The 26996-nt window shown below is 45.0% G+C and overlaps 2 protein-coding genes across 7 annotated transcripts in view; one reads left to right on the plus strand and one right to left on the minus strand.

The window, feature by feature from the left end:
• bend7 (BEN domain containing 7) overlaps positions 1-12150 on the minus strand; it is a 57094-nt gene extending 44944 nt beyond the window's left edge. The window contains exons 1-3 of one of the 2 annotated variants that reach the window (XM_086010799.1): positions 11883-12150; positions 10197-10271; positions 7914-7988 (exon numbers count right to left, since the gene is read on the minus strand). In XM_086010799.1, coding sequence (XP_085866925.1) covers positions 7914-7988; positions 10197-10271; positions 11883-11943 — 211 coding nt within the window. In that variant the 5' untranslated portion in view covers positions 11944-12150. The remainder of the gene's footprint in view (positions 1-7913; positions 7989-10196; positions 10272-11882) is intronic. The other variant, XM_086010800.1, reaches the window with a different exon arrangement.
• Positions 12151-12238: 88 nt separating this feature from the next.
• Positions 12239-26996, plus strand: part of prpf18 (PRP18 pre-mRNA processing factor 18 homolog (yeast)) — a 34588-nt gene continuing 19830 nt past the window's right edge. The window contains exons 1-4 of one of the 5 annotated variants that reach the window (XM_086010801.1): positions 14554-14704; positions 17288-17365; positions 17511-17537; positions 25500-25601. In XM_086010801.1, the coding sequence (XP_085866927.1) occupies positions 14639-14704; positions 17288-17365; positions 17511-17537; positions 25500-25601 (273 nt within the window). In that variant the 5' untranslated portion in view covers positions 14554-14638. Of the gene's footprint in view, positions 12355-14255; positions 14362-14552; positions 14705-17287; positions 17366-17510; positions 17538-25499; positions 25602-26996 lie in introns of those variants that run through there. The other 4 variants (XM_086010805.1, XM_086010806.1, XM_086010802.1 and 1 more) reach the window with 4 other exon arrangements.

Here is a 26996-nt window from a genome sequence, read left to right on the forward strand (position 1 = left end):
ACTCCATATACCCGCCTTTGCCCCATATTCCTTAATACCTTTAGTTAACAAAAATCTATCAATCGCAATTTAAAATTAACAACTGCTGTTTGTGGAAGAGAGTTCCAAACTTCTACCACCCTTTGTGTGTAGAAGTGTTTCCTAACTTCACGATCGATGATTTAGACTTGGGCATGTGGAGCATCTCATTAAACCGTGCTGATAGTACAAATTTAGCCAACAACGGAAGGGGGGACTGTTAAAGACTGGTAGCAGATGCAATTTAATATAGAGAAGTGCGAGGTAAAACATTTTATAAGGAAAAACAAAGAACATGAGTACACACTGAATGGAAAGATGCTGAAGGATGTGGAGGAACAAGGACCGGGGTGGAAATACAGAAGTCCATGAAAGTGCTAGAGCAGATCTTTAAAGCCATAAGAAAGGCCATTTGCACCTTGGGGTTTATAAATGGAGCATAGAAACAGAGTTAAAGAGTTGATGATCAATTTGTAAAAATGGTTGGGAAAGTTAGGGTATAGTGTGCAGTTTTGGACACCACCATAGCAAGGACATTAAAGCCATTGTAGATCTCACAAGATAATGCCAGGGAAGGCAAACTACAGTCATGGAGATAAAAAATGAAAGATTTGCATTTATATAGTGCCTTACACGACCGTCGGACATCCCAAAGCACTTTACAGCCAATTTGCTCACAGAAAGATCCCACAAACAGCAATGTGATAATGACCAGATAATCTGTTTTAGTGATGTTGATTAAGGGATAAATATTGACCAGGACAGCGGGGATAATTCCCCTGCTCTTCTTCAAAATAGCACCATGGGATCTTTTACGTCCACCTGAGAGAGCAGACGGGCCTCGGTTTAACGTGTCATCTGAAAGACGGCACCTCCAACAGTGCAGCACTCCCTCAGTACTGCCCCTCCGACAGTGCAGCGCTCCCTCAGTACTGCCCCCCCCCCCGACAGTGCAGCGCTCCCTCAGTACTGCCCCTCAGTGCAGCGCTCCCTCAGTACTGCCCCTCCGACAGTGCGGCGCTCCCTCAGTACTGCCCCTCCGACAGTGCGGCGCTCCCTCAGTACTGCCCCTCCGACAGTGCGGCGCTCCCTCAGTACTGCCCCTCCGACAGTGCGGCGCTCCCTCAGTACTGCCCCCCCCGACAGTGCGGCGATCCCTCAGTACTGCCCCCCCCCCCCCGACAGTGCGGTACTCCCTCAGTACTGCCCCCCCCCGACAGTGCGGTACTCCCTCAGTACTGCCCCCCCCCCGACAGTGCGGTACTCCCTCAGTACTGCCCCCCCCCCGACAGTGCGGTACTCCCTCAGTACTGCCCCCCCCCCCGACAGTGCGGTACTCCCTCAGTACTGCCCCCCCGACAGTGCGGCAATCCCTCAGTACTGCCCCCCCCCCGACAGTGCGGTACTCCCTCAGTACTGCCCCCCCCCGACAGTGCGGTACTCCCTCAGTACTGCCCCTCCGACAGTGCGGCAATCCCTCAGTACTGCCCCCCCCCCCCCGACAGTGCGGTACTCCCTCAGTACTGCCCCCCCCCGACAGTGCGGTACTCCCTCAGTACTGCCCCTCCGACAGTGCGGCACTCCCTCAGCACTGCACTGGAGTGTCAGCCTAGATTTTTGTGCTCAAGTCTCTGGAGTGGGACTTGAACCCACAACCTTCTGACTGAGAGGCGAGAGTGCTGCCCACTGAGCCACGGCTGACACTGGAACGATTTCCACTGGAGCTGAGAATGAATAGAAAAAAGATTTTTTTTTTTTAAAAAAAGTGTTTTTGAAGCATTTTGAGTGAACAGGGAAAAAACAATGTGGGGTCATCAATTTAAACTTGCAATTGAGAGAGTGAGTGAGGAGAGGGTGTCGGGAATGTGCCTTAATGTTATTTACGTTTAATTTTTTGGGGTGAATGTTGAGAAAAAGACCATTTCTCTACTCCCAAACAGGGTGCAATGAGAAATAGATCTGACAACGCCAGACATCATGAATTTGCCCCCACTGCTTGCTGGGAACTAGGAGATAAACCAACTGTACCGTAGCTCACAATCAAGACTAGATCGGCAAATGGCGATTAACTCTGAACTTGCATTACAAGGGACAAAACTCCAGGTGATGACACTGCGATGGATAGAATTTTACTAGCAGAGGAAGCTTCACTTAAGAACCTAAGAATTAGGCGTAGGAGTAGGCCATACGACCCCTTGAGCCTGCTCCACCATTAATGGTTGATTTTCTACATCAACTCCACTTTCCTGCCCGATCCCCATATCTCTTGATTCCTCTAGAGTCCAAAAATCTCTCGATCTCAGCCTTGAATATCCTCAATGACTGAGCCTCCACAGCCCTCTGGGGTAGAGAATTCCAAAGATTCACCACCCTCTGAGTGAAGAAATTCCTCCTCATCTCAGTCCTAAATGGCCGACCCCTTACTCTGAGACTGTGACCCCTGGTTCTAGACTCTCCAGCCAGGGGAAACAACCTCTCAGCATCTAATCCGTCAAGCCCTTATACTGCTAGGATTCTGTGAAAACTTTTTTGGACTGGCAGTGCAGCAGCTCCGGATTCTGGTATAAAAGTCATATACTGTGGGAACTAATTCAGATATCGCAAACACATTTTGTTTCTGTAAGGATACAGTGGAAAAAAAAAGAGAACTTTCCATCCCAACCTTCTGGGTTGAATTTTAAACTCCGTCCCAGAGATGAAAGGTCCAGTCACTGCACCATTCAATCTCCAGTGTGGATCTACTTCTACTGAAAACTGAATGAAGTTTGGTTGAGCTTATTTCAATCGTATGGATTTCAAAATAAATGCTCCTTTAAGTTATAAGGACGTGTCTCTTCCTATGTTCGGGAACTGATTGGAAGAATTGTGCTCATTTACTGACATTATTATTAGGAGCAGAATCCTTCGTGAAATTGTACTGGAAAAATATCTGCCAATTATTTTTATTTAAAACTACAATTACAGGAAACTTTGTGCTATCCGGCACCGACGGGACCGAGCTGTTGCCGTCCCATCAAAACTGCCGGACAAACCAGCGCTAATGTTGAAACATATGGAGATTTTGAGCTCCGTATCTGGCAACAAACCCTGTAGCTTCTAAACAGTCGGCCATACCTTGCAAGCGTCTCTGTAGCTTAGCGACAGCTTCAGCGAGACCTTGCAGAGCCTGACTGGTGGAAAAAAAAGCAACGAAAAGAAAAAAAACCTAACGAAACGGCTCCTGATTTTTGCCGGTGCCTCGAGCATTCCGGACAGTTAACCTCCGGATAAACCAAAGTTTCCTGTACATCTCAAGAAAGGTGAAGGTTGGGCCTATACTCACTGGAGTTTAGAAGAATGAGAGGGGATCTTATTGAAACATATAAAATTCTGAAGGGGCTCGACAGGGTAGATGTAGAGAGGATGTTTCCCCTCGTGGGGGAATCTAGAACTAGGGGGGCATAATTTCAGAATAAGGGGTCACCCATTTAAAACGGAGATGAGGAGGAATTTCTTCTCTCAGAGGGTCGTGAATCTTTGGAATTCTCTTCCCCAGAGAGCTGTGGAGGCGGAGTCAGTGAATATATTTAAGGTGGAGATTGACAGATTTTTGAACAATAAGGGAGTCAAGGGTTATGGGGAGCGGGCAGGGAAATGGAGTTGAGGCCAAGCTCAGATCAGCCATGATCTTATTGAATGGCGGAGCAGGCTCGAGGGGCCAAATGACCGACTCCTGCTCCTACGTCTTATGTTTCACAGAAATCACAGAAACCCCACAGTTCAGATAGAGGCCATTTCGGCCCATCGAGCCTGCACCGACACATATCCCACCCGATTCCTGTAACCCCTACACCAACACATATCCCACCCTATCCCCGTAACCCCACGTATTTAATCCCCCTAACACTAAGGGTCAATTTATCATAGCCAATCAACCTAACCCGCACATGTTCCAAGAAAGGCAGCAGGCTGGCACCAGGTATTTTCACTGTGGTTGGGCTGGGCAGGCTGCAGTTTCACATTTCACAAGCTCTGCTCGAGACAGTGGCAGACACAACTGACTTATTATTGCATCTGTCACTTCAGCTCGTCAGACGGAGCACAGGATCTGATGGGTTACCAGGGCAAATATTCATATACTTACTTACAACAATGTTTAGGAGGGTATGGTTACAATATACAGTACTTCACTTGTAGCAAAGTAAGAATTTAAAAGTTATTTTTTGAAAATAAGCGTGTAATTAGATAAATTGTATCTGTATGAATCTCCACTGTTCCCTATCTGGTTTCAACAATCATCATTATTCCCAGTTTTCGTAGTTTCTAGTGTGACTAAAATCATGAAGGGTTTAGATAGAGTAAATAAAGAGAAACTGTTTCCAGTGGCTGAAGGGTCGATAACCAGAGGGCTCAGATTTAAGGTGATTTGGCAAAAGAACCAGAGGCGACATGAAGAAAAATCTTTTTACACAACAAGTGGTGAGGATTTGGAATGCGCTGCCTGATAGGGCGGTGGATACAGATTCAATAGTCGCCTTCAAAAGGGAATTGGATAAATACTTGAAGGAGAAAAAATTGCAGGGATATGGGGAAAGAGCGGGGGAGTGGGACTGACTGGATTGCTCTTCGAAAGAGCCGGCGCAGACTCGATGGGCCGAATGGCCTCCTTCTGTGCTGTATTATTCTATGATTCTAAACCAAACCCGAGACTTCCACTATTCGTTTTCAGAAACTAGCATCATTTGTGTTCTGTTCTGAGCAAATATCTCAATATAAAACTCCAGTGACACATACTTTAGGAAACCAAAATTATTTCACAGCTGATTCTATAAATGCAATTTAACTAAGTGATGAATTCTTTCTCTCCTTCAGTTCCTGCTACAGTACTTGCATTAGAAGCAAGGAATGAAGTGACACAACAGCGCAGCACATTACAACGCCAACAACCCGGGTCATGGACACCAGGTTGCACCACACACAGTGAGTTCCTGGGTCCAGGAATTTTGTCACGGTGAGGTGTAAAGTGGATAGAAGGCATTTTGCCTTGGGTAGGGAAACATTTTAAAAAGTACATGTAAAATGCACAGTGGCAGAGCAAGTCACCCCAGGTTACTTGAGCACACCTTCTAATGATTGACTTGATGGCAGCGGGCGCATGGGAACACCACCACCTCCAAGTTCCCCTCCAAGTCACACGCCATCCTGGCTTGGAAATATATCGGCCGTTCCTTCATCGTCGCTGGGTCAAAATCCTGGAACTCCCTCCCTAACAGCACTGTGGGAGCACCTTCACCACACGGACTGCAGCGGTTCAAGGCGGCGGCTCACCACCACCTTCTCAAGGGCAACTAGGGATGGGCAATAAATGCTGGCCTTGCCACCGACGCCCACATCCCAGGTACAAATTTAAAAAATACAATGGAAGAGGCCTGGAAATAGGTCAGACGGACACCTTTCTGACTAGATTGGTTCATGGCTCGGCAAAGAAAGAAGCTGGGGTAAGAAAATGTTTAAAAATTGTGTTTGGGTGGTGTAAGAGTCTGAAGCAGAATGAAGAGCAGGCTGTTTTGTGTGTCCATAAGAACTAGTTCTCTCTCTGTATTCCAAAACTTTAAATTGAGACGGTATTATTACAAACAATTGTTGAATGGATAAGGGTTGGGGGCATCAGGGAGGAGCAGGAAGTGTGAAATCCGTAAAGTGTTGCGGAGTTTTTCCTGCAAATTAAACTAATATAGGATCAATTAATGGATCAATTAAAAACATCACGGAAGACCTCTCCTGGTCCCTCAATACCTCCTCTCTGGTGAAGAAGGCCCAGCAGCGCCTATACTTCCTAAGGAGGCTGAAGGGATGTAACCTGTCACCCCTGATCCTCTCTAACTTTTACCGCTGCACAATAGAGAGCATCCTGACAAACTGTATCACAGTATGGTATGGCAGCTGTAGATACTATGACCGGAAAGCCCTGCAGCGGGTAGTCAAAACTGCCCAACGCATTACCGGCACCCGGCTACCGACCATAGAGCACATATACCAGAAACGCTGTTTACGGAGGTCACGGTCCATCATCAAAGACCCTACCCACCCCAGCCACAGTCTGTTCGCCCTCCTGCCATCTGGGAGACGCTACAGATGCATTCGCACCCGTACGACCAGATTTAGGGACAGCTTCTTTCCCAGGGCTGTCATCCTACTGAACTCCACAAATAAACTCTAAAGCCTGCACATCTGCCAATGCACTTTATTATGGTTATGTTTATGTTAATGTATTACAAGCCAAATGTATGTTGAATGTTTAAATGTCTTAATCTAAATGTACACTCTCAGGAGCCGCAAGCCTACATTTCGTTGTACTGCACTTGTGCACTAACAATGACAATAAAAGTTGATTTGATTTGATTTGTTTGTTATGAACTGTTTTTTCTTGAAGGGGTGTATTCGAAGTGGTCACATGATCCTAATGTTAAAGGAAAGGTTGATAGAAAGTGCCACATAATAGACATGTTAGCAAAATTGAAGCCCGTGGGATTAAAGGGACAGTGGTACCATAGATACAACATTGGCTAAGAAACAGAATGCAGAGAGTAGTGGTGAACGGTTATTTTTCAGACTGGAGGGAAGTATACAGCGGTGTCCCCCAGGGGTCGGTATTAGGACCGCTGCTCTTTTTGATATATATTAATAACCTGGACTTGGGTATAGGGGGCACAATTTCAAAGTTTGCAGATGACACAAAAAAACTTGGAAATTATAAACAGTGAGGAGAATAGTAGCAGACTTCAGGAAGACAGAGACAGGCTGGTGAAATGGGCAGACACGTGGCAGATGAAATACGACGCAGAGAAGTGTGAAGTGATGCACTTTGAGAGGAAGAATGAGGAGAGGCAATATAAACTAAAGGGTACAATTCTAAAGGGGGCGCATGAACAGAGAGACCTGGGGGTATATGTGCACAAACAGGACTAGACAGACTAGATGCAGGAAGGATGTTCCCGATGGCGGGGGAGTCCAGAACCAGGGGTCACAGTCTAAGGATAAGGGGTAAGCCATTTAGGACAGAAATGAGGAGGAATTTCTTCACCCAGAGAGTGGTGAACCTGTGGAATTCTCTACCACAGAAGGCAGTTGAGGCCAATTCATTAAATATATTCAAGAAGGAGTTGGATATATTTCTTAAGGCTAAAGGGATCAAGGGATATGGGGAGGAAGCAGGGACAGGGTACTGAATTTGGATGATCAGCCATGATCTCATTGAATGGCGGAGCAGGTTCGAGGGGCCGAATGGCCTACTCCTGCTCCTATCTTCTATGTTTCTATGTAAATCTTTGAAGGTGGCAGGGCATAGCAGGTTGATAACACTGTTAAAGAAGCCATGGCACCTGCTGCTTACTGTAGCCCAGCTTCAGGATATATGGGGAGCTCATCAGCGACATCACGAGAGTGGCTCAGCAGGGAGGGAGGCCTAACTCAGGAGCCTCCACGCCAGTAAAATTGACAACGTTTTCCGAAGTGTAATATTTTCTTCTGAAACAAGTGCTTACAAAACAAAGAAACTTTTCCTAATTCTAGGGACAGACATTTTGTTCAAAGTGTGATTTTTTTTTTTTAAAAAGTCAATCAAACTCTCCTTTGGCTAATAATTTCTTCTATCAAAATGAGGAAGTGCATGAAAATTACTTCCCCAGCCTTTCATTCTCTTTAATCTCATTAACATCCATATAATCCCCACAAACCCCGCCACCAACCCCCCCAAGATATCTGCGCTCCTCTAATTCTGCCCTCTTGAGCATCCCTGATTATAATCGCTCAACTATTGGTGGCCGGGCCTTCTGTTGCCATCTCATTAACATCCACATATATTTTGTTAGTGTTTATCAGTACACAATGCACACAGTAGTGATACAAAAACATACCAGTAACAAACAGCGCGTCATGTGTCCTTCCTACGTTTTCATTGCTGCTGTCAGAATGGTTAGCGTTCTGATAATCTGCAACAAATACCTTCGGTTAGTACACGTTTACAATCTCGGCACAAGTACCCATAATCAGTTATGAGATCGGTTAGAAATACTCCTGTGGCATGTTAAAGAACAATGTATGAATCACATTTTGACAGAAGCTAACCACTCGTACTGACTTCTGACAGAAGAACACCATTTCCTTAATAGGATATAAAGGCAACGGTGCAAGATCAATCCAAAAGTGTAATAAACTTCATAAACATTAATAAGTCAGGGAAGAGCAAAGAAAGACCTGCATTTATATAGCGCCTTTCATAGACACATAGAAGATAGGAGCAGGAGTAGGCCATTCGGCCCCTCGAGCCTGTTCCGCCATTTAATGAGATCATGGCTGATCATCCAAATTCAGTACCCTGTCCCTGCCTTCTCCCCATATCCCTTGATCTCTTTAGCCTTAAGAAATATATCTAACTCCTTCTTGAATATATTTAATGAATTGGCCTCAACTGCCTTCTGCGGTAGAGAATTCCACAGGTTCACCACTTTCTGGGTGAAGAAATTCCTCCTCATTTCTGTCCTAAATGGCTTACCCCTTATCTTTAGACTGTGACCCCTGGTTCTGGACTCCCCCGCCATCAGGAACATCCTTCCTGCATCTAGTCTGTCTAGTCCTGTTAGAATTTTATAAGTTTCAATGAGATCCCCTCTCATTCTTCTAAACTCTAGCAAATATAAGCCTAATCGACCCAATCTCTCCTCATATGTCATTCCTGCCATTCCAGGTATCAGTCTGGTGAATCTTCGCTGCACTCTCTCCATGGCAAGAACATCCTTCCACAGATAAGGTGACCAAAACTGCACACAATACTCAAGATGTGGTCTCATCAAGGCCCTGTACAACTGCAGCAAGACATCCTTGCTCCTGTACTCAAATCCTCTCGCTACGAAGGCCAACATACCATTTGCCTTCTTAACCGCCTGTTGCACCTGCATGCTTACCTTCAGCGACTGGTGCACAAGGACACCCAGGTCTCATTGCACTTCCCCTTCTCCCAATCTATTGCCATTCAGATAATAATCTGCCTTCCTGTTTTTGCCACCAAAGTGGATAACCTCACATTTATCCACATTATACAGCATCTGCCATGCTTCTGCCCAATCACCCAACCTGTCCAAATCATACTGGAATTTCTCGGCATCCTCCTCACAGCACACACGCCCACCCAGCTTTGTGTCGTCTGCAAACTTGGAGATATTACATCTAGTTCCCTCATCTAGATCATTTATATATATTGTGAATAGCTGGGGTCCTAGCACCGATCCCTGCGATACCCCACTAGTCACAGCCTACCACTCGGAAAAAGACCCGTTTATTCCAACTCTTTGCTTCCTGTCTGCCAACCAGTTCTCTATCCAAGACAGTACCTTACCCCCAATCCCGTGTGCTTTAACTTTGCACACAATCTCTTATGCGGGACCTTATTGAAAGCCTTCTGAAAGTCCAAAAACACATCCACTGGTTCTCCCTTATCTATTCTACCAGTTACATCCTCAAAAAATTCCAGTAGATTAGTCAAGCATGATTTACCTTTTGTAAATCCATGTTGACTTTGTCCGATCCTGTCACTGTTTTCCAAGTGCTCTGCTATTACATCCGATGTCAAACTTACCGGTCTATAATTCCCCGTTTTCTCTCTAACACCTTTTTTAAATAGTGGGGTTACATTAGATATCCTCCAATCCATGGGACCTGTTCCAGAGTCTATAGAATTTTAGAAGATGACCAGCAATGCATCTACTATTTCTAGGGCCACTTCCTTAAGTACCCTAGGATGTAGATTATCAGGCCCTGGGGATTTATCGGCCTTCAATCCCGTCAATTTCCCTAACACCATTTCCCTACAAATACTGATTTAATTCAATTCCTCCCTCTCATTAGACCCTGTGTTCCCCGACATCTCTGGGAGGTTATTTGTGTCCTCCTTTGTGAAGACAGAACCAAAGTATGTATTTAATTGGTCTGCCATTTCTTTGTTCCCCATTATAAATTCCCCTGATTCTGACTGCAAGGGACCTACGCTTGACTTTACCAATCTTTTTCTCTTCACATATCTATAGACGTTTGGGACGTTTTACTACGTTAAAGGCGCTATATAAATACAAGTAGTTGTTGTTGTTATATTTTGTTAATGTTTATCAGTACACAATGCACACAGTAGTGATACAAAAACATACCAGTAACAAACAACACGTCATGTGTCCTTCCTACGTTTTCATTGCTGCTGTCAGAATGGTTATCATTCTCATAATCTGCAACAAATACCTTTGGTTAGTACACGTTTACAATCTCGGCACAAGTACCCATAATCAGTTATGAGATCGGTTAGAAATACTCCTGTGGCATGTTAAAGAACGATGTATGAATCACATTTTGACAGAAGCTAAGCACTCGTACTGACTTCTGACAGAAGAACACCATTTCCTTAATAGGATATAAAGGCAACGGTGCAAGATCAATCCAAAAGTGTAATAAACTTCATAAACATTAATAAGTCAGGGAAGAGCAAAGGTCATAAAGCTCATTGAAGGCCATCCCTCTAGATCACTGCCTCGCCCATCATGGCAGCTGATTGTATTTTGAATAACGCCAATGTATTTTGCCTTTGTCTCGATTGATTATTCCAAACATTTATCGGAATAAATAAGTTACTCTTGATTCTGAATTCTAAAATTTAAGAATGTTTTTAAATGTACTTTTCACTAATTTCCAATTTAGTCCTTGTAATATTAAAATCATAGTATAGCACAGTATTTACAAATATATATTTTGAGATTTGTAGGGTTTAGTGCCATGAGATCTTTTATGTCCACCCAAGAAAGCAGATGGGGCCTCCTCAGTTTAACATCTCATCCGAAAGACGGCACTACCTCAGCACTGCACTTGGAGTGTCAGCCTAGATTTTTGTGCTCAAGTCTCTGGAGTGGGACTTGAAACCACAACCTTCTGACTCAGAGACGAGAGTGCTACCCACTGAGCCACGTCTGACTGATGAGGCCAAAGACTGGTACTGATCCGGTGTCGGGGGCGAAGCGGCGTCGCGCACTTTGGTTCCAGCTCAGGCTGTGAACATTCCAATTCACACCGACACAGAAGGTGTCGTGTCAATAACCCCGCTTGAAGATCATTATCCGGCAACACGTGGAAAGACGCAGTTTATAAAAAGAACTCTGCTGAAAAAGGGGCTCAGATTGAAACACATCCCAATTATTATTCACAAACCTCCCTCTCCAATAAACAAAAAAAGATCCCAATTATCATGCATAAACTCCCTCACCCATCTCTCCAATACACAAAATTATAAAATAAACACATAAATAAAACAAAAGCTCCCCAGTGCCCTGCCCAGCCCCCTTGAAGATCACCAGATGGAAAAAGATGCAGTTTAAAAAAAGGAAAACTCTGTTGAAAAAGGAGACTATAATTTCAGATTGAGACCAGATCCCAATTATTATACACAAACCTCCCTCACCAATAAACAAAAATACAGATCCCAATTATTAAGCAGAAACCCTCTCACCCAACTCTCCAAGACACAAAATTATAAATTAAATGAATACATAATTGAATAAAAACGAAAGCTACACAGTGAGCAGCCCCCTTGAAGATCACCAGATGGAAATAGATGCAGTTTTAAAAAGGGAAAACTCTGTTGAAAAAGAGGACTATAATTTCAGATTGAGACCAGATCCCAATTATTAAGCAGAGAAACCCCCCCCCTCACTCGACTCTCCAATACACAAAATTATAAACTAAATGACTGCATCAATCAATAATTGAGGAGGCAGCTCCCCAGCCTCAGGGGATGGCTGTCCTCAGGGTGAATGTTGACCAGAAACAGCAGTAACTCGGGCCCCGCTCACCTTGGCTCACTCGCTTGAAGCTGCGGGATTTCCTGCTCCTTTTCCTCTCGGTAAACTCCATTTATTTCCCTCACCAGGAATCAATATTGGGTGGAAATCGCCACAGCAACACCCGGGGGGCTCGAGCTCCCCCTGCTCAGGCTCCGGGCCTCTCCCGGTGACAGCTGCCGAGGGAGGAATCCGCCCGCCGGAGAGAGGGAGAGAGAACAAACTGGGCCCGCTCCGCCAGGGGGACACTCGCTCCACCAGGGGGAACTCAATCAGAGGGACATTCTCTCCACCAGGGGGACAACTCCGCCAAGCGGATCCGCTATCTGAGGGACACTCCCTCCTTCAGGGGGACACTTCACCCTCCACCAGTTATCTCATTGCTGTCTCTGGGATCTTGCTGTGTGGAGACAATAATGGGATTTAAGATAGAAAAAATCATCAGGACCTGATGGTTTCCACCCCAGGGCACTAAAGTAAACAGGTGAGGAAATTGCAGATGCATTAGTCATAATCTTCCAAAGCACTCTTAAATTTAGGAATTGTGGTTTTTGGATTGGAAAATTGCAAAAAGTCACTCCATTGTGTAAGAAGGGAGGGACTGAGTAACTACAGTTTAACTTCAATTGTGCGATGTTACTGGAACCTATCATTAGAGACAGAGTGATTGAGCACTTGGACAGTGCCGGAGCTCCGAGTAGAGCGCTTGTTTTGGGAGTCTCGTATCAGGCATGCGGACAATGTGACCCATCCATCGGAGCTGATTGAGCGTGGTCAAAGCTTCGATGCTGGGGATGTTGGCCTGAGCAAGAACACTGACGTTGGTGCGCCTATCCTGCCAATGGATTTGCAGGATCTTGCAGAGGCAGCGTTGGTGGTACCTCGCCAGTGCTTTGAGGTGTCTGCTGTACATGGTCCATGTCTCTGAGGCATACAGCAGGGCGGGTATCACTGCTGCTCTGTAGACCATGAGCTCAGAGGAAACGTTTCAAGGACACCCTCAAAGCCTCCTTGAAAAAGTGTAACATCCCCACCGACACCTGGGAATCCCCGCCCCTTCAACCACAGTCTGCCCTACCTGTGACAGAGACTGTAGGTCCCGCATTGGACTCATCAGTCACCTGCGAACTCATTTTTAATGTGGAAGCAAGTCATCCTCGGTTCCGAGGGACTGCCTAAGAAGAAGAAGACTTGGACAGTATAAGCTGATCAAAGAAAGTCAGCATGCATTTGTGAAGGGTAGATCATCTCTGACTAATCTAATTTAATTTTTTGAGGAGGTTACCAGCTGGATAGGGGAGTGTCTTGGCATGCTCTTCTTGTTAAACGTTATATATAAATGCAACTTGTGATATTTTATCCACAATTATTAAATATCCAACATTAACTATTGCTTTAAATATAATTCTTATTGCAAAACATTTTAGAGACAATCATTAGGTTTTTTAGCAAGTTATTTACCTGCTGAAATATTTTACTGTGTTGAGCTGCTGCTCAATGGATGGAATAAGTGTTTTTTTATTTTAATTTAGTTACTGCCAATTCTCATGGAAACCGATAATGAAATCTCCATTTTGTACAATCGAAAGAGGATAATCCAAAAAAAGAGATAGCAATGATCATTTTATGTGGATCAGATTAAATAGTATTACAATATTAAAGCTCCATTTTCATCTATGCTTCCAGTAATAAAAATCTATGATTAAATATAGAAAACAAAGCCTATCTATATATTAAATAAAATATATATTTTAAGAGAAGTACTTTGTAAAGTTTCTGGTAATTTTATGAGGAAGCTCGGACCGTGCCAGGTGCAGGTCCAGGTTGGGCGCTATGCTGCCCATGGGGGTGGTCGTCCTGGCTGCCTGCTTCTCTTCCATGGTCTTGTCCGCACCTGGGTGACCCTGGAGAAGGAGCACGCGGTGTCCAATGGTACGCTTGAGGCCAGTGGGAATCACAGGGACTGGAGTGCATAGCGGATAATAGTTAGAACAAAAGGCAAAAAAAGACTTGCATTTATATAGCGCCTTTCACGACCTCTATTTCGAAGAAGAGCAGGGGAGTTTTCCCCGGTGTCCTGGTCAATATTTATCCCTCAATCATCATCTAAAACAGGTTATCCAGTCATTATCACGTTGCCATTTGTGGGAGCTTGCTGTGCGCAAATTAGCTGCCGCGTTTCCTACAGTACAAGTGACTACACTTCAAAAAGTACTTCATTGGCTGTAAAGCGCTTTGGGGCATCCTGAGGTTGTGAAAGGCGCTGGAGAAATGCAAGTCTTCCTTCCTTCAGGACGTCCCAAAGCGCTTTCCAGCCAATGAAGTACTTTTGAACTCCCCTGCTCTTCTTCGAAATAGTGCCGTGGGATCGTTTACGTCCGCCTGAGGAGACGGGAACTTGGTTTAACATCTCATCCAAAAGACGGCCCCACGACAATGCGGTGCTCCCTCAGCACTGCACTGGGAGAGTCAGCCTAGAATTTGTGCTCAAGTCTCTGGAGTGGGATTTGAACCCACGACCTTCATTATTATTTAAGATTTTTTTTTAAAATGGCGGTGCTGTGATGAAGTTCTTTATTAGTAAAGAAAGGAATTGCGAGCAGTGGCCCTTCGGTTGGGATGGTGACAGAAGGGGAAGCCCAGTGTTGTGTTTAAGGGTTAATGCGGGAGAGGCTGAGCCCGGGCCCAGGCCCGGTTGTCTATGGTAACCGCCGGGCGCGCAACCTCTGAGCCCCGCGGTCGCGCTGCAGTGACGCGGCGGGGGGGCCATGGAGACGCTGCGAGCGGAGATCGCCAGGAAGCGCCGGTTGATGCAGGAGCGGGATTTGCTGGTGGTGAGCCTGGGGTCTGGGGCCCGGGACCCGAGGGCAGTGCCGGGGGGAGCGCTTCACCGCCTGCTCGGTGGGGGGGCCGCCCGGGCCTCGGGGAGCGGCGATGTGTCGAGGCGTTTCCTGCTAGGCCTCAATCCCCCTCCCTCATTCTCATGGAGAAACCGGACCAATCCGTGTGACTTAATATGCCCCAAAACAGCTCCATGAAAGAACAGAATTCGACTCAGTCGGCCTGCAACAGGGGCTGTGATTGCTGCTTTAAAAAAAAACACAACTCCATAAACAGGGCTATAATCACTGTATCTCCTCTTGATCAAACATTTCACTCCTATTGGCAGCCAGGTCTTTAAATGGATGAAGGTTTCAGCAGCAGATGAGCTGCGGCAGTGACGGAGGTGGGAGATGTTACGGAGGTGAAAGTAGGCGGTCTGAGTGATGGAGAGGATCTGTGTTCTACAGGACCGGGAGTGGAACCAGGGCTCCTGTTACACAGGACCGGGAGTGGGACCAGGGCTCCCGTTATACAGGAGTGGGACCAGGGCTCCCGTTATACAGGAGCGGGAGTGGGACCAGGGCTCCCGTTATACAGGAGCGGGAGTGGGACCAGGGCTCCCGTTATACAGGAGCGGGAGTGGGACGGGGACCAGGGCTCCCGTTATACAGGAGCGGGACGGGGACCAGGGCTCCCGTTATACAGGACCGGGAGTGGGACGGGGACCAGGGCTCCCGTTATACAGGAGTGGGACCAGGGCTCCTGTTATACAGGAGTGGGACAGGGACCAGGGCTCCTGTTCTATATATTTATATTATTTAAAAACATAAGCACCATCGCTACCATGAACATACATGTAATATTTGGAGAGAGATTTATGGTCAATGTAAGAAAGAGTGCAAGCTTGTTTAAACACTGTGTTTGGAGATTTTTCCTCCTCTCCTGAAGGTGCTAACATCTTGTCTCCATGGGTCTTTCATTTTGGCACTTTGTTTTGTTTTTGTCTTGCTCGTTTATTTTCTTTTGAGCATTTTATTTTAGAAATATTTCATTTTAAATGTGGTGCTTATGGTATGTTGTAAAACAGACTGAATGAGCTGCGGTATAACTCTGAATGTCTGCCTGCTGGAATGCAGTGTGATAATTCCTAATGTCTGCCTGCTGGAATGCAGTGTGATAATTCCTAATGTCTGCCTGCTGGAATGCAGTGTGATAACTCCTAATGTCTACCTGCTGGAATGCAATATGATGATGTGAGAGCAATTGCTCAGTATTTGGAGTCATAGTCACGGAATGATAACAGCACAGAAGGATGATAAATTGACCCTTAGTGTTAGGGGATTAAATACGTGGGGTTACGGGGATAGGGTGGGATATGTGTCGGTGCAGGCTCGATGGGCCGAAATGGCCTCTATCTGCACTGGTGATTCTGTGAAGGAGACCATTCGGCCCATCGAGTCCATACCAGCTCTCTGTAGAGCAATCCAGTCAGTCCCATTCCCCCGCTCTATCCCCGTAGCCCTGCAAGTTTATTTCCCTCGAGTGCCTATCCAGTCTCCCTTGAAAATATTGAGTGTCTCCGCTTCCACCACTTCCGTCAGCAGCGAGTTCCAGGTCCTCACCACTCGCTGCGTAAAGTTTTTCCTCACATCCCCCCTGTATCTCTTGCCCCAAACCTTAAATCTGTGTCCCCTAGTCCTTGTACCATCAACTAGTGGGAACAGCCTTTCCCTGTCTAGCCTATCCAAACCCGTCATAATCTTGTACACCTCTATCAAATCGCCTCTCAACCTCCTTTGCTCTAATGAAAACAAATCCAGCTTCTCCAACCTGTCCTTGTAGCTAAGATCCCCCATCCCTGGAACCATTCTGGTAAATCTCCTCTGCCCCTCTCAAGGGCCTTCACATTTTTCCGAGTGGATGCTGAGTTCAGCTCAAGGCCAGGGTCAGGGATCCTCTTTGTCCATGGTTGCAGTTAGAGACCAAGCGAGCTGCAGCTTAATTCCTTCCCTGCCTGCCGGAGTACAACCTGATGATGTAGGAGTGGAGCTATAGAACCAAATTTGGGCACAGCGATAGTGTCTTTATCCTGGCCTGGAATGTCCACCGTGAGAGTCTATGGCAATGGAAAAGGAACTGGTTAGTGGGGGTAGCAGGCATAATATGGCGGTTAGTATTATGTGAACCTAGCAATTTGTAGCATCTTTTGGAGTTAAAACAGAGCTTGAAATTGAGCCAAAGTGGACATTTGATCTTTTGGTGCACTGTATCCAAATATTATATGATCAATGGGTGTAATGACATGGACAATTACAGTACATATTTCAGCAAATGAAACACTGTGTTTTATGCTTGTGATCCATTCTTTCTTCACCGTTCTCTACTCCTATTCCAAAACCAGTAGCTATATTGGTGTAATAGTCTGAAAGCATCATTTAGGTTCTCTACTTAGATACATCCAACATCCCAACGAGTTTCTTCACTCGTGCTTAAACCTGCTGTAACATGTGTATTAGCAGCTGTTCACAACACTTGCACATTGCTTTCAGGGTGCAGAAACTACGAAGTGGTAACTAATGTTTGTATTATTACAGGAATCAAAAAAATACTTCAAACGCAGTGACCTAGCCAAGAAGGAAGAGGAGATTTATTTGGAAAAATGTGGCTACAAGGTACTTTTTAGTTTAGTTTTTAGATTATTAGAGGGGGATGAATTGATTCTGATTTTCTAAAACTGTTGCAACCAAATGCATTGCACCAGTGAGATTTGATTTGAGAACTCACAACAAACCTTTCTTGTGAAACTTGTGTCACTAGGTTGTAAGTGAGGAGTCAGCGCCAAAGGTATGGGTTCAAGAACAAACTCTCTTGTTTTAAGCTGTATACAAGTGTAGCTGAATGCATGAAAGCAAATAGTTTGCAAGCTGTGAGCCTGTGCCTTGGCTTTTAAAGTTTTGTGTTGTTTGATTACATTTGGCTGGCCTTTTGTTTTCAGTTACTGAAAGAGCATTTTATTTCGATCATCAACTGAAATAACTGGTAATCAGCTGGAATAATTGTTATACTTGTTCACCATTTACTTCATGTATGGCTAGAATCATAGAAATTTACGGCACAGAAGGAGGCCATTCGGCCCACCGTGTCTGTGCCGGCCGAAAAAGAGCTCTCCAGCCTAATCCCACTTTCCAGCTCTTGGTCCGTAGCCCCGTAGGTTACGGCACTTCAAGAGCATATCCAAGTACTTTTTAAATGTGGTGAGGGTTTCTGCCTCTACCACCCTTTCAGGCAGTGAGTTCCAGACCCCCACCGCCCTCTGGGTGGAAAAAGTTCTCCTCAACTCCCCTCTAATCCTTCTACCAATTACTTTAAATCTATGCCCCCTGATTATTAACCTCTCTGCTCGGGAAATAGGTCCTTCCTATCCGCTCTATTTAGGCCCCTCATAATTTTATACACCTCAATTAAATCTCCCCTCAGCCTCCTCTGTTCCAAAGAAAACAACCCTAGCCTATCCAGTCTTTCCTCATAGCTAAAATTCTCCAGTCCTGGCTAATGTACAAGGCAGAAATATTGTACAGTTGAATTACAGTAGAAAAGTCTAAAGCATATTATTACAAATCAGGATAAAATCATTCCTTTAAAAACTGCGTGCAGAATGACGCAGTACATCGGCATATTAACCTGCTTTGCCACACAGTGATAGGACACAGGTTTCCGTCCACAGATTTCTTGGAGTCAGATGAAGGACAGGCACATATCTCACACAGGGTCGGCGAAAGAAAATTGGAAAGCAGATCACCATGGCTACCCTTATAGTCACATCTTTGTGGTCAGTTATAGAGTGGTATTGACAGAGGGTTGCAATCTTTTATTTGTAGAGTACTATGTAGGATTTTATATAAAACATAAGAATTAGGAGCAGGAGTAGACCAAACGGCCCCTCGAGCCTGCTCCGCCATTCACTAAGATCATGGCTGATCTTCGACCTCAACTGCACTTTCCCGCCCGATCTCCATATCCCTTGATTCCCCATGAGTCCAAAACGCTATCGACCTCAGCCTTGAATATACTCAACGACTGAGTATTCACAGCCCTCTGGGGCAGAGGATTCCTCCTTATCTCAATCTTAAATGGCCGACCCCTTAACCTGAGACTATGCCCCCTAGTTCTAGACTCTTCAGCCAGGGGAAGCGGTCTCTCAGAATCTACCCTGCCAGTTCCCCTCATGATCTTATGCATTTCAATGAGTTCACCTCTCATTCTTCTAAATTCCAGAGAATACAGAAACATAGAAGATAGGAGCAGGAGTAGGCCATTCGGCCCTTCGAGCCTGCTCCGCCATTCAACGAGATCATGGCTGATCATCCAAACCCTAGCACCCGGTCCCTACACCGACAGCCATCCCACCCAAGCCCTATCCCCGTAACCCCACGTATTTAATCCCCCCCCTAACACTAAGGGTCAATTTTTTTTTATCATGGCCAATCAACCTAACCCGCACATCTTTGGACTGTGGGAGGAAACCGGAGCACCCCCACGCAAACACGGGGAGAATGTCTGTGTGGAGTTTGCACAGTCACCCGAGGCCGGATTTGAACCCGGGTCCCTGGCGCTGTGAGGCAACAGTGCTAACCACTATGCCACCGTGCTGCCCAATATAGGCTCAATCTCTCCTTGTAGGACCACCCTCTCATCCCAGGAATCGACCTGGTGAACCTTGGTTGCACTGCCTTTAAGGCAAGTCTATCCTTCCTCGGATAAGGAGACCAAATCTGTGCCCAATGCTCCAGGTGTGGTCTCACCAAGGCCCTGTGGGGGTTAAAGGGAAAAGCAAATTGGTTATAAATACATCTAATTCAGTGATGGAATAACTTCTAATAGTGAAGAGTTTAAATTGCATAATTTTAAGACCTCTATATAGGACTTCAAGTGGAGTAGTAGTCACCGAGGTAAGTTTCTATTTAGAGAGCTGGTAGCCAGTGCTAAAGTAATGCTATTTAAACCAGCATATAATGTATTGCATTTTTTTCTTGTGCTAGTCCTGTAAAAGAGTGAAATACTGATCAATTAAGTAAAATAGTGTTGATAGTTTATGTGCATGAAATCAGTAGGGAAGTGTGTGCGTGCACCTGGAATGCAGTGTATTTGTTGGTAGAAATTACAGTTTTAAACAAGTACTGTGGTTATTGCAAATGTAGCTGTTTGCCTGCTTAGTGGTGTTATTGCAAATCAAACTCCATTTTGCATTGTTGGTTAAGGCATGGGAGTGAAGGAAAGACTGCATGATCAGTGAGCATGGAATGCAAGGATATTTATTTGTAAATATATATCGGCATTTGCATCATATTTTGTTGCAGCATGTAGCTCAATGAAGTTTTGAAATTGTTTTCAGAACCATTAGTAACAGGTGCATGGAAGTACAGAGAATGTACAGCACAGAAACCGGCCATTTGCCCCAGCTGGTCTATGCTGGTGTTTATGCTCCACACGAACCTCCTCCTACCAACGTTCCCGCTAAGCGGCGTGGCCATGCAGGAGGTCCCGCGCAGGCCACTCACCTGCTTTTAAATGGGAGAAACCGTGTGTGCGTGAAAATTTGAATTGGCCGCGCAGCCACTTAAAGGGACTGTGCAAGAAAATATTAAAGGGAACATTGCCTCCCACCCCTCTCATCTAACTCTTATCAGCATAACCTTCTAGTCATACTAGACACGGGCCAGTTTCTAGATATTATCATCATCTTTTATAAAATTCAGATTATATTGTAATCAGATTCATAATCTGAAGATTGCATTGAATCCTCCATCTCATAACTTGCTTGTATCGTACAATACTTACAAATTTCTAGGAGAAAATTAAAAATGTAGCTTCAGGGACTAGGATGATGGGGGTTTGAGGGTAAAACACTTCAAACAAATGTCTCCTTTTCTATTCTGTTGTAATGAAACTATAATAGGGCAAACTGTTCTAATGTTTCAAGTGTAAACCTCTACTGAATCTTAATACTGTTCTAAAGTATAAAATCAAAACTCATCAGTTTGGACTTTACCTTCTGATATATTGTCATTTTTTTCACAAGTATGAATTATAGTCTTTATTACATGTTATTATTGAATATATCCTCTTGGATTATGCTGTCCATGGATGATGGAGATGTGTTTGTGCATCTAGACTAGAGTGGGGTAAATGAAAAACACTATGCATGCAGTGTTGAGAATAAGAACATGTAGAAGATGATTCAGTGAGCTCAAGGCATGTAGTAGTAATGCCAAAAATTTTGAAAAGTGCTTTAGCTGTAATTCATTGGGACATCTGAAAACACTTTACAACCAAAGACGTGAAAGATGCTACATAAACCTGGCCTCTTGTGCATCTCTCACTTCCTTCACCCCACCATTGGTGGCCGTGCCTTCAGCCATCTGGACTCGAAGCTCTGGATTTCCCTCCTCTCTCTCCTCCTTTAAGATGCTCCTTTAAAACCTAGTTTTTTGACCAAGCTTTTGGTCAACTGTCCTACTGTTGTCTCCTTTTTCTCGGTGTCAATTATTGTCTGATAACGCTCCTGTGAGGTGCCTTGGATTGTTTTATTACGTTAAAGGTGCTATATAAATGCAAGTTGTTGCTGTTGAAGTTTGCTCATTCTTATTTCTTTAGACTCCCAGAAATGCTTTAAAATTTAGCAATGCCTCCTATTTCAAATTCTATCTTAAGGCTCAATAGCTAATGCACTTCCTTGTCTTTAGTTTAAATAGGCACTGACTTCAAAAGGACTCTTAATAAAAGAGTAATAAAGATCAGATTTGTGTGTACAAAATACGTTCCTTACATAGGCCTAGAAATTGGTCTTGGGCGGTGGCACAAAACATGCGGTATCGGATTGTCCGCCCATTATACGCAGCGCCTCATATTCAGTTCCATTGCAGTCAACGGCAGCTGGTGTGCGGGAAGTTCCAAGAACTAGGAGGCTACCCGTGAGCAGCTGAAGATGGGAAACTGCGAAATTACAGCACAGGAAGAGGCCTTCAGCACCCGGTGCTGGTGTTCCTGTAACCCCCAGATCCTATTATAGTCCTCCTTTTCAGATATTTATCCCATTCCCTTTCATATTAAAAAATCAGTCTCTACCTCAATAGCCACATGTGGTGAAGGATCCCACAGTCTGATAGCCCTCCATTTAAGAATCTTCCTCCTCCCTTCCCTCTTGGTTCTTTCACTTTACTGGCTGCTCCTCTCTTAGTGCAGCTCCAATTCCATGTGGTTGTTGCTGCTCCTGGTTCTGCAGACAATGGTGGAGCCCCCCCACCACCCCTGCTTTTGCCCCAATCTCCCGACTTCTAGTCCCCTTTTCTTTCCACAGTCCCCTTCTCTTCCTTTTCTCCTCCCATTCTCTTTCGCTCTCCGACACGCTATTCCCCAGTTTCCATTTTCCGCCCCCCCCCCCCCCTTGCTTTCAGAGACCTCCCCCTTCCTGATTTCGGAGCCACTTTCATCCCCGCCCCCTTCCCCCCAGCCTCCCTCCCTCCCTACCTCCCTCCCCACCTACCCGACTTCAGAACTCGCTCCCCCACCGACTGCTAAGACCATCCAGTATCAGCCGCCCTCCTGAATGTCGACGCCCATGATTCCTGGCTCTCCAGCCCCTTCCTGACTGAGCTCCATGCGAGCGCGGCTCTCTGCAGCGGTGCTTGGGTGACGTCGCGGGGGAAGGTGCGCACTGCAGCGGGCAAGTAAATATGATCGCCACATAAATAATCTAGAGGCAGCGCCCTGGAGACCCGTGCCTGTCATTTTGCTGCAGTTCCTGGCTTTTGTGGAATGGGGAGTTCTTTACCCAGCATCCATAGTGGCAGAGAAACCCCTCTATCCCTGGGCTGGAGCAGGGCAAGCATTCAATCTCAGAGATTCTCTGACGCTATCGATGCTAGGTAAAGAAATCTCCATTACACAAAAGCCGCTTTCTTTTTCACCTGTTGCTGTCTGGCACTTAGCTGCGTGTCCGGTGTTATCAGCTCCAAACGGACTTGTTGAGCCGAAGGCTGGCTGTTCATAATTTGTGTCTGTAGTTTTAGGGTACAGCTTGTATCTATTATAATCTAAGTTACTTGGGACTGTCAATAAGTGTCCGTTCAAGTTTGCAGACGACACAAATCTGGGTGGGCGTGTGTGCTGTGAGGAGGATGCTGAGAAACTCCAGTATGATTTGGACAGGTTGGGTGATTGGGCGGATGTATGGCAGATGCAATATAACGTGGATAAATGTAAGGTTATCCACTTTGGTGGCAAAAACAGGAAGGCAGATTATTATCTGAATGGCAATAGATTGGGAGAAGGGGAAGTGCAACAAGACCTGGGTGTCCTTGTGCACCAGTCGCTGAAGGTAAGCATGCAGGTGCAGCAGGCAGTTAAGAAAGCAAATGGTATGTTGGCCTTCGTAGCGAGAGGATTCGAGTATAGGAACAAGGATGTCTTGCTGCAGTTGTACAGGGCCTTGGTGAGACCACACCTTGAGTATTGTGTGCAGTTTTGGTCGCCTTATCTGAGGAAGGATGTTCTTGCCATGGAGGGAGTGCAGAGAAGATTCACCAGACTGATAACCTGGGATGGCAGGAATGACGTATGAGGAGAGATTGGGTCGATTGGACTTATACTTGCTGGAGTTTAGAAGAATGAGAGGGGATCTCATTGAAACTTATAAAATTCGAACAGGACTAGACAGACTAGATGCAGGAAGGATGTTCCCGATGGCAGGGGAGTCCAGAACCAGGGGTCACAGTCTAAGGATAAGGGGTAAGCCATTTAGGACTGAGATGAGGAGGAATTTCTTCACCCAGAGTGGTGAACCTGTGGAATTCTCTACCACAGAAGGCAGTCGAGGCCAATTCATTAAATATATTCAAGAAGGAGTTAGATATATTTCTTAAGGCTAAAGGGATCAAGGGATATGGGGAGAAAGCAGGGACAGGGTACTGAATTTGGATGATCAGCCATGATCTCATTGAATGGAGCAGGCTCGAGGGGCCTGCTCCTATCTTCTATGTTTGCAGGTGTCCGTTTCTTGGGGTGTCCATTTGTACAGGTTTTACTGTAGTTACTTGGGCACCTGATCTAACATTTTATTTGTTTTTTCAGTTGGTGCCTTACACTGTGACGCTTCCAATTGCTGGTCAACTATTGCACCCAATATTTTTTCCTAACTCACTTGATTTAACAATATATACCTTTTTACTTTTGTAATTTTATTTATTCTTTTTAAAAGAAAAAAGAAAGACTTGCATTTATATAGTGCCTTTGGTGACCACCGGATGTCCCAAAGCGCTTTACAGCCAATGATGTACTTTTTGAAATGTAGCCACTGGTGTAATGTAATAATACATTACAGGTAGTACCATGAGGAAAGGTTGGACGTGCTGGGCTTGTATCCGCTGGAGTTTAGGAGAGTAAGAAGTGACTTGATTGAAACAAAGATCCTGAGGGGTCGGGACAGGGCGGATGTGGAGAGGATGTTTCCTCTTGTGGGAGAATCTAGAACTAGGGGTCACTGTTTAAAAATAAGGGGCCACCCATTTAAGACAGAGATGAGGAGAATTTTTTTCTCAGAGGGTCGTGAGTCTTTGGAACTCTCTTCCTCAGAGGGCGGTGGAAGCAGAGCCTTTGAATATTTTTAAGGCAGAGGTAGATAGATTCTTGATAGGCAAGGGGGTGAAAGGTTATCGGGGGTAGGCGGGAATGTGGAGTAATTGGATCGGCCATGATCTTATTGAATGGCGGAGCAGGCTCCAAGGGCCGAGTGGCCGACTCCTGCTCCTAGTTCGTATGTTCGTACCAATATGTATTACCGCCCATTTCTCTATTAAATTCAGTTTCTGTTTCAGCTGGCCAGTTACTAAGTCTCTCTGTAATCCATTATCCATTCCCTCTTTTTTACCAACTTGGATCTTTTCTCCTCGGTCTACCCTGCCACCCCCTATTGCCGTTGTTCCAATGAGAATAGATTCAGCTACCTTAGGCTGTTTTCATAGCTCAGTAATCTAAAACCATTATTGCCTTTCTTTGAATATTTTATGCTGCATCCAACTTTTTTGTAATTTACGTGATCACAGCAAAGCACAATATTCCATTTGCAATCTTATGTTCTATGAAGTGAATAGTATCAGTTACTTGGATGTCTGGATCTAATTTTATACCTAACATTTTATCCGCCCTTGCAGTTGGTGCCCTATACTGGATGCGTCGATGGTGGTGAACTATTGTAGCCAAATCTTTTATTCTGACTTGCCTTATTTATCAATATGCCGTTCATTTTGTAATTGAAACTTGACCTCCATTTTTCCCCCTCTCCCAGATAAAATTATTAACTCGCATATATGCCATACCCCAGCTTAATTTTTTTTTAAAGGTGTGGGGTCTATATGCTAGTTAATACGGTATTCCTGCTGGTCTCCAAATTAAATTCCATTCTTGCTTAAGTTGCTCAGTTACTGATTCTGCCTTGAATTTTATTTATTTTTTCCCCACAATTTAACGAGCGGTGCATATTATGTGTAACGTTAGTGTTTCTGGTCCTAAAAATGACACAGTTCACCATTTTTCAAATTTATATAGATAAAATTCTAGTCTTTGCAGAAATCTATAAAAGGGCAGATTTTTTATTTACGTTGAGGAAAAAACCTGATTTCCCCAGTGTTTCACAAAACAGGAAATAAAGTGACTTGTGATTTCTGTGATCTGTAGTTACTGGTGTGATGGTATAAGTTACAGGCTGGTTCCTGTACTAAAGATTTAATAACCAATGCTGTTAATGTACAGGTACAAACGAAAACAAACGAAGAAGCCGATTCTTCTTCAAACCAAGTGCTTGAATTCGAGCTTGCAGAAGAGAAATTACCCATGACCCTTTCCAGGCAAGAGGTGCGGTTTACACTGGTCAACACTGTCTAGTAAATTGACAAAATGCCAAATGTGGGGAAATGTGAGGTCATTCACTTTGGGAGGAAGAATAGAAAAACAGAATATTTTTAAATGGTGAGAAACTTTCAAATGTTGGTGTTCAGAGAGATTTGGGTGTCCTCGTGCAAGAAACACAGAAAGCTAGCATGCAGGTACAGCAAGCAATAAGGAAGGCAAATGGCATGTTGGCCTTTATTGCAAGGGGTGTAAGAGTAAGGAAGTCTTGCTACATTTGTACAGGGCCTTGGTGAGACCACACCTGGAGCACTGAGCACAGTTTTGGTCTCCTTATCTAAGGAAGGATATACTTGCCTTGGAGGCGGTGCAACCAAGATTCATTAGATTGATTCCTGGGATGAGAGGGCTGTCCTATGAGGAGAGATTGTGTAGAATGGGCCGATACTCTCTGGAGTTTAGAAGAATGAGAGGGGATCTCATTGAAACATACAAGATTCTGAGGGGGATTGACAGGGTAGATGCTGAGAGGTTGTTTCCCCTGGCTGGAGAGTCTAGAACCAGGGGTCACAGTCTCAGGATAAGGGTTTGGCCATTTAAGACTGAGATGAGATGGAATTTCTTCACTCAGTGGGTTGTGAATCTTTGGAATTCTCTGCCCCAGAGGGCTGTGGAGGCTCAGTCATTGAGTATATTCAAGGCTGAGATCGATAGATTTTTGACTCTAGGGGAATCAAGGGATATGGGGATTGGGTGGGAAAGTGGAATTGAGGTCAATGATCAGCCATGACCTTATTGAATGGCAGAGTAGGCTCAAGGGGCCATATGGCCTACTCCTGCTCCTATTTCTTATGTTCTTATGCAAGATTTACTATGAACAATAGCTTAATATTTAATCAAAATCTGCACTGTTTGAATTCAAATATCCAATCAGACTTGGAACCAAAATCTATGTTATTTAAGTAAGTAATTTTGATCCAAACTGTCAAATGGTAATGGCTATGTTTTCCTTGGTAGGTTGTCGAGTTAATCTACTGGAGAGCAATGTTCTCCTAATTTTTTTTGTCCCTGGGCGGCCCCTTTAAGGGGCTGCACAGGCCTTTCCAAATACTGCGCATGCGCGGTTTTTACATTGAACAGCCAGCTGCATGGGTTCCCAGGAGCACCGCGCAGCCACGCAGCTTACAGGGAACATTGCTGGAGAGTACTGCAAAAAATCAATTTATATATTTTTTAAAAACGCAGTGGGTTATGAAATCCCTCTTTGAGTTTTCTGCTTCTAAAGGTCTGCCTGGGCCACATGTCACGCTGGCCAAGAAAGCGAGCAAGCAGCCTACATTCAGGCCTCTGCCAATGCCATTTTTCAGCCAGCTACTACTGGCTGTGCAGCAATGTGCACTG

This window comes from Somniosus microcephalus, chromosome 17 (assembly GCF_052327205.1).
Source record: "Somniosus microcephalus isolate GS21.2 chromosome 17, FLI_Smic_1.0, whole genome shotgun sequence".
In the NCBI taxonomy this organism is placed as follows: Eukaryota; Metazoa; Chordata; class Chondrichthyes; order Squaliformes; family Somniosidae; genus Somniosus; species Somniosus microcephalus.